Source organism: Trichoplax adhaerens, genomic scaffold (genome assembly GCF_000150275.1).
Source record: "Trichoplax adhaerens TRIADscaffold_45 genomic scaffold, whole genome shotgun sequence".
NCBI classification, from domain to species: Eukaryota; Metazoa; Placozoa; class Uniplacotomia; order Trichoplacea; family Trichoplacidae; genus Trichoplax; species Trichoplax adhaerens.
The window spans coordinates 4,914-26,360 of NW_002060985.1; the positions used below are offsets into that span (position 1 = coordinate 4,914).

General features: G+C 33.7%; 2 protein-coding genes across 2 annotated transcripts; both read left to right on the top strand.

Annotated features, from left to right (window-relative positions):
• Positions 1 to 2,412: 2,412 nt before the first annotated feature.
• TRIADDRAFT_62397 (uncharacterized protein) lies at positions 2,413 to 7,254 on the top strand (the record flags this gene model as incomplete). The annotated part of the gene is made up of 7 exons (XM_002118322.1): positions 2,413 to 4,384; positions 4,774 to 4,836; positions 4,994 to 5,189; positions 5,277 to 5,444; positions 6,203 to 6,227; positions 6,933 to 6,976; positions 7,086 to 7,254. 7 exons carry the CDS (start codon positions 2,413 to 2,415, stop codon positions 7,252 to 7,254), a joined length of 2,637 nt encoding a protein of 878 aa, XP_002118358.1.
• Positions 7,255 to 8,980: 1,726 nt separating this feature from the next.
• On the top strand, positions 8,981 to 11,709 carry TRIADDRAFT_62398 (uncharacterized protein; the record flags this gene model as incomplete). Its single annotated transcript, XM_002118323.1, has 4 exons — positions 8,981 to 9,273; positions 10,133 to 10,194; positions 11,307 to 11,420; positions 11,642 to 11,709. The coding sequence occupies 4 exons, from the start codon at positions 8,981 to 8,983 to the stop codon at positions 11,707 to 11,709; spliced, it is 537 nt and encodes a 178-aa protein (XP_002118359.1).
• Positions 11,710 to 21,447: the final 9,738 nt, after the last annotated feature.

Sequence of the window (21,447 nt, forward strand, 5' to 3'; positions counted from 1 at the left end):
CATACTTATACACTAAATCGCCATTCAATCGTCATTCAATACAAATTATCGTTACTACTCTACTCTTCTCTACTTGTGTCTTACTATACGTCAATACTATATAAACTCTATTATTCTATCATCGCATAATTCCATATCAATCATACACATCATACGAATATTGCAGAGCGTAAGTATCGTTGTATTGGTATATTAAATATACAATGACATTATTAAATAGACTATTGTACGTACTGTATATTTGTTATTGTGTATGATTAGAATAATACTTGTACGATAATTATAATAAGTTGTAGTATAGCATGTTTAATGTAGGAGGATTAATATTATTTGTGTGTATTAATTATGATTATTTTATGTTATTGTATTAATATACATATATGGTTTACTATTGGATTTACTATGGGATCGACAATGCGATTTACTATGGAATGGATATGTACATATATGCAATGATCGAATGGAATGATTATCGTATGGTTATTATACGGATATACGTATACTAAAACTACCAATACACTGCAATGCTTATACACTAAATCGCTTATACACTAAATCGCCATTCAATCGTCATTCAATACAAATTACCTTTACTACTCTACTCTTCTCTACTTGTGTCTTACTATACGTCAATACTATATAAACTCTATTATTCTATCATCGCATAATTCCATATCTATCATACACATCATACGAATATTGCAGGGTGTAAGTATTGTTGTATTGGTATATTAAATATACAATGACATTATTAAATAGACTATTGTACTTACTGTATATTTGTTATTGTGTATGATTAGAATAATACTTGTACGATAATTATAATAAGTTGTAGTATAGCATGTTTAATGTAGGAGGATTAATATTATTTTTGTGTATTAATTATGATTATTTTATGTTATTGTATTAATATACATATATGGTTTACTATTGGATTTACTATGGGATCGACAATGCGATTTACTATGGAATGGATATGTACATATATGCAATGATCGAATGGAATGATTATCGTATGGTTATTATACGGATATACGTATACTAAAACTACCAATACACTGCAATGCTTATACACTGCAATGCTTATACACTAAATCGCCATTCAATCGTCATTCAATACAAATTACCTTTACTACTCTACTCTTCTCTACTTGTGTCTTACTATACGTCAATACTATATAAACTCTATTATTCTATCATCGCATAATTCCATATCAATCATACACATCATACGAATATTACAGAGCGTAAGTATCGTTGTATTGGTATATTAAATATACAATGACATTATTAAATAGACTATTGTACGTACTGTATATTTGTTATTGTGTATGATTAGAATAATACTTGTACGATAATTATAATAAGTTGTAGTATAGCATGTTTAATGTAGGAGGATTAATATTATTTTAGTGTATTAATTATGATTATTTTATGTTATTGTATTAATATACATATATGGTTTACTATTGGATTTACTATGGGATCGACAATGCGATTTACTATGGAATGGATATGTACATATATGCAATGATCGAATGGAATGATTATCGTATGGTTATTATACGGATATACGTATACTAAAACTACCAATACACTGCAATGCTTATACACTAAATCGCCATTCAATCGTCATTCAATACAAATTACCTTTACTACTCTACTCTTCTCTACTTGTGTCTTACTATACGTCAATACTATATAAACTCTATTATTCTATCATCGCATAATTCTATATCAATCATACACATCATACGAATATTGTAGGGCGTAAGTATCGTTGTATTGGTATATTAAATATACAATGACATTATTAAATAGATTATTGTACGTACTTTAGTTTTTCTTTACTGTATATCATCACATTTAAATTAGTTAAATATTAATTCTTTTGGCATGGAATATAAAAGATTTGGCGATGGAAATAGTAAAGAGATATATAATATTGTGTGAAAACTAGTTTAGATTTTATCATGTAGCAAAAAACATATACAGTATTCAATCATAATATATTCTATCTTCTGTATTTATAGCATTATTTTAGGATAATTTTGTTTGACTTATAGAGAAATTAGTTTAATTAATGTAGTCATGTCAGGTTAACTTTAAATATACTATAATAAAGTGTAATAAGTTTATGAATAAATGATACAGCGAAAATATTTGACAAAACAGTATTTATCAGCTCCTGTATGATAATTTATAATAATTTGTTAAAGATTGCACAATATGCAAGATATAGTTCAAATTAAAATCAGTACATACTGTATAATTTTTTAATTTGAAAACAAAATTTGTTAATTTCATCCTCCATATTAACTCTCGTTTCGTAACATAGTGAGACTGGATTATTTTCGCGATTTCATTTGCGCATTACAAGAAGGAAAATGTAAGAACATTCTTATAAGAATTATGATTATCGGACCAGAAAATGTAGGTAAAGCAACTTTACTCAAAGTGCTAATTAAGCAGTCACTATTGGCTAATGAAGCACCAACACAAGTAGCTAGTGGTAATCATCCGCTAATAGAATTGATTACATTCGATACTGGTGATATGGTGAAGACTGGATTGGGCACTCTCGCTGATAGTAAAGTTGGGTTAGCAGTTCTTCAATCACCATCTTTACAAGTTACAAGACAGACCTTATCCGATATGAAAGCGCAAAGAACGAATGTATTCGATAAATCACTTCGCAGCAAGTATAGCAAACTTAGACCGAAACTTTCTAAGATACAAGAGGCAAATACAGATAGTAATGAAAGTAAGAAATCACAGCAGTCAAAAATAGACAATCTACATACTGTATTGTGCGACTTCGGAGATCAGGCAGAATATCACGTTACACATCAACCATTTATGTCGTGTGATAGTATTTATGTTCTTGTATTTAATATCGCTGAAGAGATTAATGACGCTATACAACAAAGGAACAGCTTAAAATCAGATATGACCTACTTTGCAAGAATGCATGAATGGTTATCATCTGTACGTGGATGCAAGGGGTTACGCGATGGTTTAGGGAGTAATGCTAGAAATGAGATTACGATCGATGGTAAATATTTTGAATTGCCTATTGTCATTGTCATCGGTAGTCATGCAGATAAGATTGTAGCTAATAATGAAGAAGAAAAAAATAGAAAAATACAAGCAGCTTATAACAAGATATCACGTGAATTTGGCAGTAAGGCCTTTTCCAAACATCTATACTTATCACACTTAGCTATGAATGGTGATGGCAACGATAAAAGCGAAGCAACTCAACATCTAAGAGACGAGACACGTAAACAGTTATGTCAAATCTTTACTAAAATTGCAGAAAAATTACCATTTATAACGGATCCTATTCCAGTCCGATGGTATGAAATCATTCAAATACTTCGTGGAGAAAGAGAAGATAAAATAATAAAGAAGTTACTTACTAAAACACAAGTTAAAGACTTGATAGACAAACATCATCTATCTAAGCAAGGCGAGAAGTTAGATAGTTTATTATCTTACTTGCATAATATCGGACAAATTGTTTATTGCGATAAAGACGAAATTCTGAGTAATTGGGTCGTATCGGATATTGATTGGCTAATTGAGGTGTTTTGTTCATTAATTCGAATTTCATTTTTCAAGTCTTCTCATGCTGATGACTGGAGTGAATACGAGAAGATTCAGAATACAGGTAAAATAAGCGAAGAATACATTCGACAGGTTTGGAGCAAATTTAATTTAGATGATGAAGAAAGAAAATACGTATTGTCTCTTATGACTCACTACGATATTCTTTATGAAGCAAGTGAATTACAAGGAAAAGATCGTATCTATCTTATTCCTTGTCTTCTAAAGACACAACCTAAGAGTGATGCATTATATCCATCGAATAGCACCACATCGAAATACATCTATTTAGGGTTTGATGAGAAGGAGTTACCTTATATTTCTTATAATATCTTTTACTGCTTGATTTCTCAATGTTTGCAAAAGCGTGGATGGAATAATGGCAGAGTTAAACTATATCAAAACTGCGCTTCATTTCGAATTAGTCCTGGTATTAATTTGATTATCGATAAGTTGTCAACGGTCATCGGCTTACAATTAGTTTTTCGACACCCAAATTTACAATCTAAAGAAGTAAGAAGAAGGCTAACTAAAACAGCCGTTGAGCTCCATGTTAAGGATGCAATTGAATCAGCTTTAAGAATCGTTCTTACTAAATGGATGCCAAATATGAGTCATATACGAATAAAAGTGAGTGTTAAGTGTCCGCGCTGTGGAGAGTTAGTAAATATCGAAGATGGATTAAGTGATGATAAATCATTTCTGGATTGCCTTAATTGTGAACGTACCTGGAATTTCTCATACTACTTAAAGCCTTGGTTAGATAATATTCCAGGTGATACCACAAATACGGTGCGGTCTTTGGAATCTTTTGTAGCTGATTATTCCTTTATGAAATGTATCAGTATATAAGCTTAATTGGAACTCACATGAATAACCAATTTTATTGATCTATTAAACAGTAACAAATTGCTTTAATAATATTTCAACATTAATTTCTACTTCAATCGATAAGTTATCAATAATAGCGCTCATACATTTGAAACGATGTTGTCATAAATTTACTCACTGAAATAACTGTAATAACAATAGACAAAATATTCAGTAAAATTTTTTAAAAAGTATGTACTTTATTGTACGGCGGATCGAACTCATTGATTTATTAAATGAAATCTATAACCTTATGAATTGGTTTAATAATAATTCTTTATCTCTTGTATTTAGCAGTCGATGCTTCTAGCGATAACGGAGAGGACATTCCTATGTCGTTAACTGAGGAAGAGGGTGGTTAGTTTGGCAAAGTGTCCAATATATCTATTGGCTATGTTTGAGTTATTCTTTGAAAATTATAATCGTAGCTGCTATAACGCATATATGAATTTCTTATAATATTACAATGAGCGACAAAAAATTAATTTAAATATTTTTTGATTATTTGCTTCAGCATCAACAATACCAAAATTTAAGACCAGCGCAGTTGGAATGTTGGAAATACATAAACAAATCTTACGCAGCCACTACGTCAGAATTATTGAAGAATGTCAATCAAGCATCAAGCCTATTTGTAATCACTTATACAGTCGAGAAATTCTAACACCTTATCTAAAGGAAATCATTCTATGCCAGCCAAACGATTATGAGTAAGTCTGCAATACGATACGATGATATAGCTTAGTTGTAAAAATGTATGATGTGGATAATATAAACTGTGACAACTATTATCACAGAAAAATGGGAAAATTGTTGGATATTTTACCGGAATGTGGTAATCGAGCATTTGGTGCATTTTGTGAGGTTCTATCTACCATTAATTCGCAAGTGATAGAAATCTTAGAAAATGCGGAAAGGGAAAATGAAAAGGAACTAAAAGGAACCAAAAGGAAACTAAGTAACACGTAGATATATTTACTGTGTACGTGTTCCACCCACTGCATTTATACATAATTTTAAGTGCTCTATCGGTGCTGAATTACATGATTCACTTAACATGGTGTGGCATATCATTTTCTACTTCAATACGTTCGGTAGTATTATAGATTTTTCACATAGAATTCAATATTATTTTTTCAATACGATTTAAAGCAAAAATTTGCATCGTCTACTTCTCTGTTTAGCATCTAATGTTGTTCGTTTAACTTTATTACTTGCTTGCAAAGGATGAAAGCATTTAAATGGTAACCATAGCTTACAATTCACTCAGCCATCTTTCTTTGTGAATTTTACTCCTATTAGAATTACTTGGCATAATGATTACAACTTCGCACAGAATCATCACTATCATTAAGCTAATGCTTTATATCGGTAATTGTTATGCAATAACGGGAGAACGTTTATTTAGTAGTTTACTTACCAAGTGTATTTCTTTAAAAAATTTTAGATTGAATACATCCTATTTACATTAGATTATTACATCTTGAGAATACTATTTTAATATGCTAATGAAACAAAAATTGACCAAAACGATTTACCTATGAAGTAAATTAATTGGTGTTAGCATTTGACGTTGCGTTTTTATTTTTATTGTGAAATGGATATGCTTTAAATAATTTTATATGGCTCACAAGTGGTAAAATAGGGTAAGAGAGTTTGTTTCCTTAATTGAGCGGCGTTAAATTTTCAATGAATGGGCTTTATTCTATTGCTACTGTTATAGACGTAAGGCTAGGAGCGAATATCAGGTTCGCATTTTTAGTGTTTAAGATCATATCCGCATACTTAATTACTTAAAAACTTTTGCATTCTGCCCATCATGTGCTAAGGTGATATCATTTTAAAGGATATGATTAATATTCAAGATTTTACGATAACACGTAGTTCCATGACATCAATTTACTCCCTAGAAATATATAGCTATAACGTTTTAAAAAGTTTCATTGAAACTGAAGAATTATAGTAGAGTGTTCATTTTTAAATTAGAATTTAAGAGTGTCATTATCAACAAGATGATTTTCTAAATAAAGTCTAAGATTCAACCTTACAATAGTTTTATAATTCTAATGTGATAAAGTGGCCGAGAATAATGGGACAGGAAGTTTGATTTCTTGTTCATATCACTTTATTAATCAGTCCTTCTAGGTCCATAGCTAGCTGCCGAAACTTAATGTCATTGCATTATTAACTCTTGCAAAGTACCGATAGAAAATAGTGAAACAGTACCATGGCAATGACGAGACTTTTGATTACTATACTAATTGGCTGTATGAGTTGGTAGCCGATCGAGAGAATGAGAATTTAACTGTTTCTATGACAATTCAAGAGTAATAACAAAGTAATGAGTTCAAAAGTATTCTACAAGAGGAGAATAGAACATTTTGTAGCCTTTTACAGTTTAGAATGAGAGATACGATCATTTTTATTTATTTTATTTTGCTCATTCATGATAGACGATTACATGCATGCAACCAGATAATGAAAATCCAATCCCAAGGTTTGTTATTGTACTGTATGAGGTTCTAATTGCTAAAGTAACAGTGATAATAAAAAGTGTTTATTAACGAAATATTGAACTTATACACCATTGCCAATTGTACTATGAGTGGAAGCAAAGCTTTGAAAGAACAATTCGTGGGTGATGCTATTTACATCGACTACATCAACAACATTGAAGATGGCGATCAATACGATTGCAGCTTTATAACTAGAAGCGGCTATATTGACCTCAACGAAGTTGAGTTAATGACTGTGAACATCATTATCTACCAATGAATGATTTTACGATACCTGTGATGTATCGAAAAAGTTATCATGACGGTTAATCATTTACAGTATATCAGTTACTCTTTCTTTACGTTTACAACGCTCTTTTTCATGAATCGTTTCTGCTTTGACAGTTTAACTAAGTGAGGGCAAATAGCGGGTAAAACTTGGCCGATCACAGCACAGCTTTGCAAGGACAGTCTATTAATATACTGTAGTTCATGATTTTACCCTAAAAAATAAATTGTTACTGAAGGATATACGCGTATGCAAGATTGAAATGTTACCATGATACACTATTCCCTTCGCCCCTCAAGCATTAAGAAAATAAGATTGATCAATACACAGCACACTTTTTAATGCACTAATTTGTGTCTAAAACAATCCGAATACAGTAATCTGTTCAGTACCCAATGAATTTACCATGGTGTAAACAGTATGTGAAATAAATCTGTCTTATCCTACAGCATTAAAGAACATTGATCTGTGTATAGGACAACATGAGCGAAATACTAATATCCAATCAATTTATGATGGTGCAAATGGATGACGGAAAATAGATCAATTGTATCCTACAGGTGGGCTACAACATTAAAATTAGTTAATACTCAAAGTCTACAAGGAAACAAGAGATACATTAGGTATAAACTGGATTGATGATACTACAAACACATCTTTCTTAAGTACGGTAGTTTGTACGCTGCCGGATTCCATATAATAATTTAAAGTTTTGATGAATTTTCAGGATACAATTGAAGCCGAAACGTTGTGCTGTACGGCCACATAATGCATATCCAAAACGAACAATATCGATTTGAATTTTACTGTCGGTTAGTAGCGGACTCTGCAGAATTAATAATGAAATTTTAGGATGATTTTTACTGTATAAACAATTTTCTGCATTCTATTTTATCCAAAACCATATAGATTAAATATACTACTATAATACTAACGTAAATCTAATGCAATCCTCTTCTTAATACAAATTCTTTATCGTAGCTAAAAACTAGCGGTGCTCACGCATATTAAGGTTATCAGGCTATAGCTCCATCAAATAGTTTAATTATTACTTAGATTTAATTAATTTTCATCCTATTGCCTTAATGCTATTATTACGGCATAGCGTAATAGCCGCATACATTTAATCTCATAGAACGATTATTATGATTATCCCGCTAATTACAGGCATAGTTGAAATCATCTTTGCACTAGAACTTGTAAATTATAATTATACCGATAATTACTGTAACAATTTTTATAGAATGTCATCGACTCGTCGTAGTTGTTTAGTAATACTATAGTATCCAATAATATATAGGTAATGCATACTTCTGTGAAGGTGAAGAAAAAACTTAATTAACTCATTTGCATTCAAGTAGAAAAGAGAGAGCATGTACAAATACTGCTGATGATTGAAAACTACCATTTATCACCGCCGTACCCACGCATATCCCAAAGGTCGTTTCTGAATGCGTACAGTAAATTCTTCCATTTCAATTATTGAAATACTCTGAATGGTAAGAACTAATTCCGTTAGCTAACTTGTTCAAACAGCAAAATTATGGCTTCTAATACAAGTGGCAAAATTCAAACAACCTGCGAAACGAATAGCCTATGGGAGAATAATGCTTTATATGATTCGGATCATAGCGAAATGAGCGATATCGATCTCAACTCACAGTATGTTGATATCTAGCATGAAAAAGAAGTCTATAACTACGGTTTACTCGACGATATGGCAGTAACAGATGTCGAAGGCAACGATGAAAACAATTTTTATACTCCACGTGTGGAGCATACGTCGCCACTGCAATTTCTAGACTATACTAATATTTGGCAGCCGGCTAAAAATGCTCGACCAATGCCGCATAGTTTCAGAGGTGATCACGGCTTAACCGTAGATACTGCTGGCTTCCATCCTCGAGATTACTTTAGACTATTTGTTACCGAAGATTTACTAACCTATTTTGTAGCAGAAACAAACTTATTTGCTCTACAGTATCTGCGCGATTATCCAAAAACATACAAGTTTGCTAAACTTCCGAGCTGGATACCCACTACCGTAGCTGAAATGAAAAGTTTCTTGGCTTGTTATTGCTGATGGGTATCATTCGAAAGCTATATATTAGCCATTGCTGGTTTACTGAATGATTTATATGATACACCAATCTTTCGATCGGTTATGACTTGTCATCGTTTTCAATTGCTTTTAAAATTTTTCCACCTGCACGATAACGATAACATGTCAGACAAGACTGACCCTAATCATGATCGCCTGTATAAAGTAAGACTACTAATAGATCATCTATTGGAATATTTTCAAGCAGTTTATGTCGTGAAACAGAATTTGGCAATCGATGAATCTTTTCTTGTCTGGAAAAAAGGCTCTAACTTCAAGATTTTCGCTTTAAACGTACCCGCTTCGGAATCAAACTAATTCGCCTTTGCGAATGCAGTACTGGATACACTTTTCGATTTAAGTTATACGTCAATGATAAAGATCCAACTGAGTGCTTAAAGCAGATACTACCTATTCATTCTTAGAACTTTAATAAAGCTGAAAAGCTGGCAACATTTCTGTTGCTACCTCTATTAGACCAGGGCTACAATATTTACATAGACAATAATCGATTATCGCTCGATTTATGCTCATTTCTGCACCGACGTAAAACCAATGCTTGTGGCATGCTAAATTCCAGCAAAATACCTGAAATAATTCGCGGTGTAAGCACTGCATTTAAATCAACTTCTGCCTATCGATCAGGCTCTATTCTTTGCTTAAAACAAATGAATAAAATACCTCTTTATATGCTAACCAGCATTCGTGATTAGTAGATAGCTGAAGAACTTAAAGAAAGTGACGAAGCGTATGGTCAATATCGTCAAGGAAGGCCTTCGGCGATGCTTTGCTAAATGAAAAATATGAGGAATATAGACAAGCAAGATCAGGTAAGTGAGCATTCTTACGCATCATAGAATGCTAGTAATTATCATCTAGGTCTTAATGTAAAACATTTAATACATCTTACCCACTGTCTATAGTAAAATCTTAATCAATTATCCTATTTATGCGTGTTCCAGTCTAGTTTTGAATATATTAGATTTAAGATCCAGAAGTATGAATTGTAATATACTTAATTCAAGTCTGAATACAACGACAACAGTTAATTTTAATATAAAATTTGTTTAAAACTCTACTGAGACCCTAGATAAACTCGCAAATGAGCATGTTACAAGAGTACAAGCAGAGCTTTAGAAAATTTATAGTAAATCTTTAACTGAAACATACTTGAAATAGCCTTTGATACCGCTTATCCATTGCAATATTTTCTCTTATACTTTAGAAATACCCGGCATTTTTATCATCTACTTTAAATTTCAAATAATTCTGGGAAAGTTAAGGGTACCTCAAGAGTTATATAAGGAATTGTGATGGACGGTTCGAAGAGTCAGATAATGTGGTTTTAGTTGCCATGCAGAGAATTGCACAAGGAGCTTAACAGGGAAATTGTCCAGTGGATCTTCACTTATCATCAACAGTAGTATTAATAGCAATGCAATCAATTTCGGACGACTCGACGTAGTTATTGGAAGGAGCGAAATAGTACCATTAAGTAGCAATTTACTATAAACGATGCTCATGTCATTGGCCAACATGCTGGATATGCAGGAGCTGTTAGCAAATTTGATGGTAGTATTTTTGGAAAAGATAAAGTTAAATACGCTTTGGCTTATATGAAATGTACTGGTTTTGAAAGATCTCTTTCCCAATGTTCGGGATACAATTCTAATGTTACGAGCTGTAATAACAGCTATGCAGGAGTAATTTGCTAGAGTAAGCAATATTCTATATCTTTTACGGGATATTTTAATGACGGTAGATCATGTTATAAGAAGTTGAAAATGCCATAGTTTTTAATCATACATTATCTATATCCATCAGTGTATATCATACCGAAACACAAAAGATACCGTTTATTGTAAAAGTGTCTCTGTTACTAATAATTACCATCCCAATTAATTGGTATCTTATAATTTTAATTTTATCATTTTATAAACAGCCAATAAGCCTTGCACATCAAATCCTTGCCAAAATGGTGGCTCCTATATAAATATATTTTTTGGATTTCAATGTAAATGCGGTATTAATTACTTTGGAAGAAAATGTGTTAGTGGTAAGTTAATTTCATTTGTATAAGCTACCATTCGGCACGATGACAACGCTATACTATTCCTTTTATTAATTAATTAATTTTATGCTATCAATCTATATGTTTTGCATCATCATTTATGTTGATACTGCCGAAAATTCGCTAAAAATTTATAGCGAAACTACTTCCTGAAAAGAATAGATAATCCTCAGTACCGTACTCAATTTCGAATTATATTGCTATAGCAGTTTCAAAAGCTTCTGGGTCCATAAGACTTGTCGGACAGTTGGAAAATAGTATGCAAGGGCTCTAACCCTAACCCTTAACATAGCTTACGTTGCTATTCTATTCAAAATAAAGTCATCAAACCTTTCTTAAAATTCCAACTCTGATCAAAATTTTGACCTAAAAGTACAGGTTTGAAGTAATTTTTAACCAGTTACAGCTTCTCTAATATAGTTAACATTCATGTTAAAAGAATCTAGACGCAAAATTACTGTCAGCGTTAATGTAATCAGTCATGTAGGCTTCTAACTTTTAAATTACATACGTATAATTGCTACAACGCAAATTTGGTCCTCTATAAAATATTTTAGCATTTTCGTGGAGAAACAGTTTTGCTAACAGCCCAATGGAAATTGGAATACTGGCATAGAAAGCTAATCAACAAGTACGGATGCTATCTCCACGACGATTTAAACTCCCATCATTATCATCAAATACAGAACCACGGCTGCATCTTTGCTGATATAAAAAGTCGCTCTAAATGGTGATTTACCTTTACAGAAGTTCGTATCTACCGGTTAATGATTTATTACTCTTCAGAGTTACTTTATGAGTGTTTGATACGAGTGTACAAGATACTATTCTTGTAAATGATGGGATCAAGCTACAGCTTAAATTTTTGGCATCATCTATATGTACCCGTAATAGTTCTTATAACATAAATTTATGATATTTAGAAAAATACATTCCATTAGCCATAGTGAAAGTCGATATAGGGTTTGATTTCTATGTTGATCATTAGACAGTAATTACTGTATTGCAAACTAAAAAAGTAGTTTTGCAGTTATCGAGAGGTTAGTATTTAATTTTAAAGTTTGAACTTACAAAACAATAAAACTAAATTTTTATACTGAACTTATTTTTTTGCTTTTATTGGCTGCAGGACGATTTATTTAGTAACAATATTAGAAAGGTAGTTCGTGATGAGGACAATATTTTGGACTTCTCCATTATACAATCGAGAAATAGGGTAATCGATCAAAAGCTAATCTTCACTACCAAACGGAAAGCAAGCATTCAATGTTATCATGATAAATAGTTATAATACCTATTTGTAATACAAACTGTAGCCTTAATGATATCCTAAGGTCATAGCATAAACGATAAATTAATTCTAGTTAAGAAACGCTTTCATAAGTTAATGTTAGTATTACAAATGAATTGTCAGGTTTACCCATCTTGACCGAACCAGAGACTGTATTCTTCTACATGTTGGATAACCTTCTCAATGAGTTCCTGTCTTAGCTATGGAAAGTCTTGGAGAAACATTGCATTGAGGATGTCGTTCAACTGCAATGAATATCGCATTCTCCATTTTCAAAGTCAATTATGAACCATTCTCCAAATGTTATTTTTATATCTAGTAACGGAAGTTGTAAATATATTTTGCTTTGGGTCTTGCAGAAAATCCTTTCCGATACATTGATATTCTAGGTTGGATAAATTCATCTTGTCAACATAAATAGTTATTGTTATTCAAACCAATAAAATAAATACAAAATAACAACCAGATCTAACAGCAGATTAACAAGAAGATGATGTGTTATTTACATGACTACGGGCCCCTTTTGTTGTTGAACATATTAAGTTGACATTAATTTGCTGCGGAAGTAAATACTAGACTAATTACTGGTTATGATAGATTAGAGGGATTGTTGTTAGCCAATACCAGGTAGGCTATTATCATAATTTGTTTTTTAACATGGATATTATGTTTATCGTTGGCTGTCCTAATTGTTATTTATTTCAGCTCAGCAAATAAAGTGATAGATAGAATTGTCTCCAAGTGGAAATAACGTCATATGATGATACTGTAAGCGTAAGAAATAGAAGATTGAATTAAAAATGTCAAGGTATGAAAGTTTATAAACGCTTGATGCCCCAATGCTATTACCTATTACCCTCCTTATTAGATTAATCACGGCAGTGGCATGGAATGATGATGATGAATGGAGCGATTTGTAGTAGTCTTTGAGGTATACACTTGCATAATATGTGATGTAAGTAACTAAATTACCTTTTAATGAATTGTATAATGATATTGTTCCTACTTTGATGATGTTGATGTCGATGACAAAATTAGATACTGTTTTATTCACATCAAGCCATGAAAACCTTTATTAAAATATAATCAGATTGATCCTATGCAGAAGTCAATAGAATGAATAAACTAGTCCCCAACTGATTGACAGGGTTACAAGAAGTAGATTTCTAAGAATTATGTTTTTGCTTTTTCTACGGTATGCATTCTACCTAAGCAAGTATGTCGGAAATATCCTTATTGAAGATTATATCTGTTGGATTAGAAGTATATCTACAGCTAATACAATACTAGTAAGTCATGTAACTTACGAAGACAACAATGTTCTGTCTCAATCCTTGTGAAATAGAAAATTAAAAATACTGTCTATCAAGGCAGAAATTTCTACTATGGATCGAATATTTGGGTCCCAAACTCGCCACGCTTGCTTTCTATTTGCAATGCAGAGATAAAAATAAATAAACTAAAACCCGACTGTCGACAGTAAAGTAGACTCATAGCTAGCCATCTTGTTTGCCCTTATTTTTTTCTTAGGTAAGTCTGAAATTATACGTAGATAACTTTTCTATTTCTATGGCATAATTCTCTATTAATTAATTAATATTCTGGGGTGTGCATTCTACCTAAGGAAGTGTACCGGAAATATCTATATTTCTTGGACAATACACATTCTATTAACTGAATACCAATTAATAATGTTGCCTACAAAGACAACATCATCATTCTATTCTAACCTTTATGAAATAGTAAATTAAATACTGTCTATCAAGGCAGAAATTTCCATTATAGTTTGAATATTTAGATCCAAAACCCGCCACGCTTGATTTCTATTTACAATTCAATATAGAAACATATAATATATTGACTGTTGAGATCCATTTTAGAAACTAAAAGCCGGCTGTATAGAGTAAGATAGCTTAAACTTGTATCGGGCCATCCGGTTGATATGGCTATGATTCTTTCTCAGAAAGTGTAAAATTATACGTAGATGACCTTTCTATTTCTATAGTATGATTTTGATTCTTTTTTTTAACATAGCAATCTTCTGCGGTGTGCATTCTACCTAAGCAAGTATAGCAGAAATATCCTTACTGAAGTCCATATTTCTTAGATTATACGCATGCAATAAGATACCAATTAGTATTGTTGCCTACGTAGACAGTTTCTTTCTATCCTAGTGAAATAGAAAATTAATATGCCGTCTATCTAGGCACTAATTTCCATATGGATCCAATATTTGAATCCAAACTGCCGCACTCGTGTTCTATTTACAATTCAATATAGAAACATAAATCATGTGGACTTATAAAGCTGAGTTTACAAACTGAAATCCGACTGTAAAGAGCCAAGTAAGGTTATCCAAATCGTATCATAAGAGTTTTCCGATCATAATAATCAAGGACTACTCCAATCAATCTTCACATTGACTCTCCACTCCAATTTTTGCTCTTTACAATAAAAAATGGACACATTGATCATCTGAAAGATACGAGTAAAGGATAATTAGGAAAATTTTAATGGAGAGAGAGTGGAAAAATTGGAGTTGAGCGCCGGATCGTGTTTAAACATTTTGGATTGATGGAAGAATGGCAAGAAATGGATGATATTCCTTGTCATGAAGCAATTGACTATAGAAATAGCCTTTTCGCATCGAGTATCTCTCTCATAATCAGGCATTGCTATCTTTTATATAGTATACCAGTAATAATACTCTTACTCCATCTTGACAGGATCTACTTCTGCGATTGAAATTAACAGCAGGTAAAACTGAGTATGTTCTCCATTGTACAAGAAAGAAAACTGCCTCCTATTGAAAAGTGCAAGCTAACGTAGAAGTAGAAGAAAGTACTAATCAACAAAAGGAAAATTAGTATTTGCCATGCAATATCCACACGGCTGCCGTCATCCACTGCTTTCTTGGACAAGGTATATGATTCATACAGTATTACTCCATGCTAACAGAACCTAGTGCTATCATTGAAATCAGCAGCAAGTAAAACTGAAGATGCTCTCGGTTGTGCAAGAGTAAAGACCCTGTGATGCTGAAAAGTGCAGACTAGATAGGAGAATGGCGAGTGGTCCATGATACTGCGTCCATGCCAAAAATCAATGGTTCAACTCCTACTACTCCTTACTGACAGGATCGACGTACTTTTACCATTGAAAATCAACAGCAAGTAAAGAGGAAGCTATCGTCCGCCATACAAGAGTAGAGATAGAGTTATACTGCGTTAGCAAAAGAAAAAAAAAGTAGTAAATCATCGATGGATCCATGCCAAAGAGATTCATAAGCTACCGGTATAAAATTCAATTTACTGGATGATAGAATAGAGGCTGAACAATCAATGGAGTCTACAAGATGATCCTACTCCATGGAATCTTGTTGTTTCTATTGGAAAGAGTAGACTAGCGGCAAACATCAAGAATAGCTAAAGTGAATAAGTAGCTTTATTTACATAACAGTAGAATGGCTTGTCTACTCCTACCTTTTGATGAAAAGATGGATTGTATATAGAATTCCTCTACTCTATAAGTCCTGCAATGGTAGCAATGTTATCCAATACAATTGGAGATGATTATGTCTCCATGTTAATTAACTTGCCTCTTCTACTCAATTGTTATCCACCATCCTATACTAGAGTAAGTAGCGATTATGTAATCGGCCATGCCACCTCGCAGAGTAGAATATCAACACTTTCCACTATAGAGAATCACTCCTTCTCAAGTGTAAAGTGTAAAAGATTGCCTTAAACTTACTCCATTCTACTAGTCAAATCGACTGGAATCAGCGCCTCGATAGGTCCATTATTGACGGGCTAATAGCACTAACGAGTGATTAAGCCGTTGAACGATTCCGTTATCCTTCAATCTTGTAATCTAATTAGTGGCAAGCAGTTGCATCGACTTGTCCTTACTTTCTATTCTATAATTCTTGATTTTAATCTGCCATCTCTGATTCTCGGAAGATAGTTTTCTCCTTCAAGTAGCGGTTGGATAGGTTAGTTAGTATTTTTCGGCTCATGGTAGCAACGCGAGAAGGGGGGGGGGGAGTGGAATTAAGCCGTTGAACGATTCGACGATTGATTCTTGCAATCGAATTAGCGGCAAACAGTCCTATCGATTTCTTCTTGTTCTCTGTTATTTAATAATTAATTTCCATCTTCTATTCTTGGTAGATCCTTTCCTCCGCTCATTGACTGATTCATGTCCTGTGGGTATTTCTCTCCACTCCATTCATCAAGTCCGCCATTGAAGACTATTACGAAGAAGAAATTATCCGGTAAGCTAAGCCTACTATAGCCATTCTGGAAATTGTTATCATTCATCGATAGGAAAGGATACTTGTATTTAATATGGGTCCTAGCCCAAAGGATGATGAAAAGAGAGTATCTAGACTAGTATCAATCCTACTTGAGTTAAGGAAAAGAGGTATCCTATCGTTGGTGATGGACACTAATGATCACTACGGCTATTGCTTAAGCGATGACAAAGCCATATTGTTCTCTTTCCAATGTCCACATCGCCATGATGGCCAGCAAGGGGATGACAATCTATTTTCAGAGAGGGTTGGGATAAAATCATTTCCTTGATCGTTGAATAAAATATCAATATCATTTTAACTCGATTCAAATCACCATTGCCTTCTCTACGTCTTAGCGTAGGATAGGATTTCATCTAGCAGGTATCAGTTACGTATTATTAAATATCTTATCATCGATCATCGATGAAAGCTATCCATGCTTCAATGTTGATGATAACTCATTTAATGTCAATCTATTCAGTATTTTCTAATTGAAAAATAGTATTGATAATACACCATTGCCAATTCTCTTCATTGAGTTCGCCCTGATTGAGCCATCATAGTATATTTGATCATCTTTGTTGGCCCTAATGGATGGAGACTTTCGTTCAAACATAATATTGGTAGGACGGTTTCTGTCCAACAATCCATTGGCCACTGTTAAAATCATCTACTAGCCATCGTTATTTTTGTTCCAATATGATTTCATAATTTACTGCAGTTTGGCAAAGGAAATTGTACAAGCCTTGATGTGCTTTTCCTTAGCAATGACCGATGTTGTCGACTAATTGCAATAGTAACCATTTATTTTTCTTTCGCCACTGTGTACATTAGTCCAATAATTAGAATCAATCTATTCTTCCATCGTCACTTTATTGATCCCACATAACGACTCGATGATGGCGCCACCCGCATATGGTAACATTTTATGGCCAATAGCCACCATGATCAAGCCATCCTAGTGATTGTGGATAACTTTCGCATTGAATTTGAATGATCTAAAACGATAGCAAGCTTTTATCGACGTGTTCGGTACCGGCACAGGATTCTCAATGCCATTCGATCCATTTTATCACGTCCTGTTTTGCTACCATCTACCCTAGTGATAAAATGATTCTTTATTTGCTTCGATTGCTCTTCCATGACTTAATTGGATTATTTTTCTATGATACTGTATAAGTTAATTACATTGATTAGTGTTGAATAGTAACGAAGCTAAACCAGAATGAGTTATTACCCCTTGATCCTTTTCAGTCAAAGTTGGAAATGATAGCAGTACTAACCCCAACCGCGACCAATTCATGAATCATGCTACTCCAATCGCAGTTTCTTTTTCTACCCATCAGAAATGCCGGTAGTCTATTTGCGATCAAATCATGGCCACCTTGTATCATATAATCAACAATTCTTTCTTGACAATTTGCTTTGCTCTTCACGATAATCACACACGTTGAAATTAGATCGCCGATGAGCATGTTGGATGGTATTTTGCCTCCATTCGGCTATCTAATAACTTGCTTCTCTAGACAGAGACTGCTGGAGAATGGCTAAAATCATAGTCACCTTGGGTCAACAATTCATTCTTGACAATTTGCTTTAGCAGTATCCTTTGCTTTGCTCTTCATGCTAAACACACTCGTTGAAATTAGATCGTCGATGAGCTTGTTCGATGCTATTTTGCCTCCATTCGACTACTTCATAACTTGCTTTTCTAGTCAGCGACTGCAGGAGAATTGCTGACTTGCCTGTTTTAAAGGCTAAAATAAGCATCCATTTCCATAGACGACAAGAGAGTAGCAAGTCTAAGTTATTTTCTCGAAAATGACCTTAGTTATATCCAATGATTTGCTCCTAATGGATAACAGAGTTTTACAAATGATAATATAGCGATCGTAGTGGAGTTGTAAGTTACCAGGTATCATTTTGGGCAGACTTGATTGGCTAAAGTTTTTCGATTGGATCCTAAAGTTAGATTCCTCTAGTAATGGCGAAAACAGATCGTTGATGATCTTTTGGCGCCATTAGCCTTCTATCGCATGATTTGATCTTAATGTTAGACTCTTATACAGAAATGAGCTTGTAATGACGAAAGCAATTCGTTCTGATGTTTTTAGCTCGATATTAGCCTTATTTGTATCGCATAAATTGATCCTAAGGTTAGACAATCATTCTGCAATTAGTTTATAGTAACGAAAGCACAACGTTGAGGACATTTTGGCCTTACCCCTATCGCATGATTCAATCGTAAAATTCTGCAATGTCCAAGTTTTAAGATTAGTTTATAGTCAGGAAAGAAGTAAGATAGGATTGAATCCGTATAGTCCGTATAGTCTGGTTTACAGTCCAGAAAGCAGCTACAGGTATGATTTAGATCCAAAATTAGACGCCAGTTTTGGATTTGGTTTAGAGTTAGGAAAGCAGTCAAGGGTATCGTCTGATCTTAAATTCCAGATAAGTTTTGGACTTGGTTTAGAGTCAGGAAAGAAGTAAGGGCATAGTTTGATCTTAAATTGGAGGCAAATTTTGAAATTAGCTCATAGCCAGGAATGACCATCGTGTTTTAGCCCACTGGAACGTTAATCATGCTATTCGTATCATAGCTTGTAAAATAAGATTAGACTTAAAATCATGACTGAGAATGTAGCCTACCTCACTAATCGACTCTTGATCGAATAAGATACACGTACTAAACTATCAAATGTACTTTCTTCACTCATTCAATTCTATCTCTAAAAATAGACGTATTTAGGCGCTAGCTGCCATCATGCGGATACCAGGAGGCTTTCGGCTCAAGCGGATCATTGCTATTAGTGTCCTTTTTACTATCATCGTTGTTTCCTTTAACCTTGCTATCTTCGGTAGCCATAATAAGCAGTCGATTAAAGCCAACGATGCTGCAAAGAAAGCGATCAACATCCAGGCTAAAGATGATGAAATGCCCAATTTAAACCTAGAAGAAGATCCTGATGAACCAGTTGTTAATATTAAGATTCATGCAGACAGCAAAAAAAGAAATTCAGACAAAATTAAGCGCAACAACGACGATTTGGACAGCCAAAACCAAGAACGAAATCATGCATTAGTTATTCCTCATGCTGGACTTCAACGCAATAAAAGGAAGAAGAAAAAGTTTCTTACACGTCTTCAAAAAATGGATGCAATAGGCAGAGAAAGCGAAGACGACAATCTTGATGGATTGAACAACGATGAAAATATTGATATACAACAAATGCCAGCAGGAGATGATCCACTCCGCTCATTGCATCGCGGTGGGAATAAGCAGGAGAAGCAGCGAAGGTAAGCAACAAATTTGAATCATCATTTTCATAGGTAAGAAAAGGATACAGTAAATCAAAGGCTTAATTTGATATTCCTAGGCATAACAACGAAGACGATCCTTTAATAGAAAAACGAGGCCATGGTATGAAGCATGATGATGAAGACGAAATTGGGATTCAAATGAATCCCTTTCAACATGAGGAAGGAGAGGAAGCTGCCATCAAACCACCACACCTATTCAGAGCCCCTTCCAAAAAGAAAAGGCGATTTCAACGTGGTGGTAAGCATGCGGATGAAGACGAACCATTTTCTGGTCAGCAACGTCAAGGCGTTCAAGCTAAAAATAATCAAAATGCTCCTGTTGAAATTAATCCATTCGATCCACTGAACGAAGGCCTTGGATTGGATAGTAATCCAATCATCAAGATACAACAACAAATACATAAAAAAACTGCTGGAAAGAATGGAAATCATCATCCTCTTCAAGCAAATAAAAATCAAGACAGTCCAAATGGCCAATCTTCTCAACATGAAGGAGAGAAAATCAATAACCAGAATGGCAAAGATATAGCCGAAGATCCTATAGATAAAATAGAAGATATCGAAGATCCATTCTTACAAGAGCATTTGAAACACCAATTTAAAGGCTATAAGAAAGATTTCAAGGAGCCTAACCATAAGAAAAAGAAACAAAGTATTGACAATCAGCACAATGATGAGCAAAATAAGATAGAATCGGATGAGGAAATACAGCCAGTCCATATGCAAGATGATGCCAATATCGGACAAGAGGGTAGTAATATGGAAGGTAGAGATGACCCAAAAAATGAAAAGCAACCCCATGGAAAAGGAGTAAGGGACATGAAGGATAGGCAAAGTATGAAGAAAAAGAAAGATAGTTCTGAGAAGAATCACAATAGCAAACGGTTATCCATTCCTAAACAAGATATGAAGGAGAATCAAGATGGTATTGGCGGTGAAAATGTCCATCCATTATCAGATCAATCTCGGCAAGGAAGGGTGAAGAAATATCGTCGTCGTCGTCGTCGTGGACATCGACAATCCCATCCTCTAAGAAGTGCTCGAGTATTACAAAAGAATAGAGCGCAAAATAAATATTCAAGGCAGAATCAGGATCAAGAAAG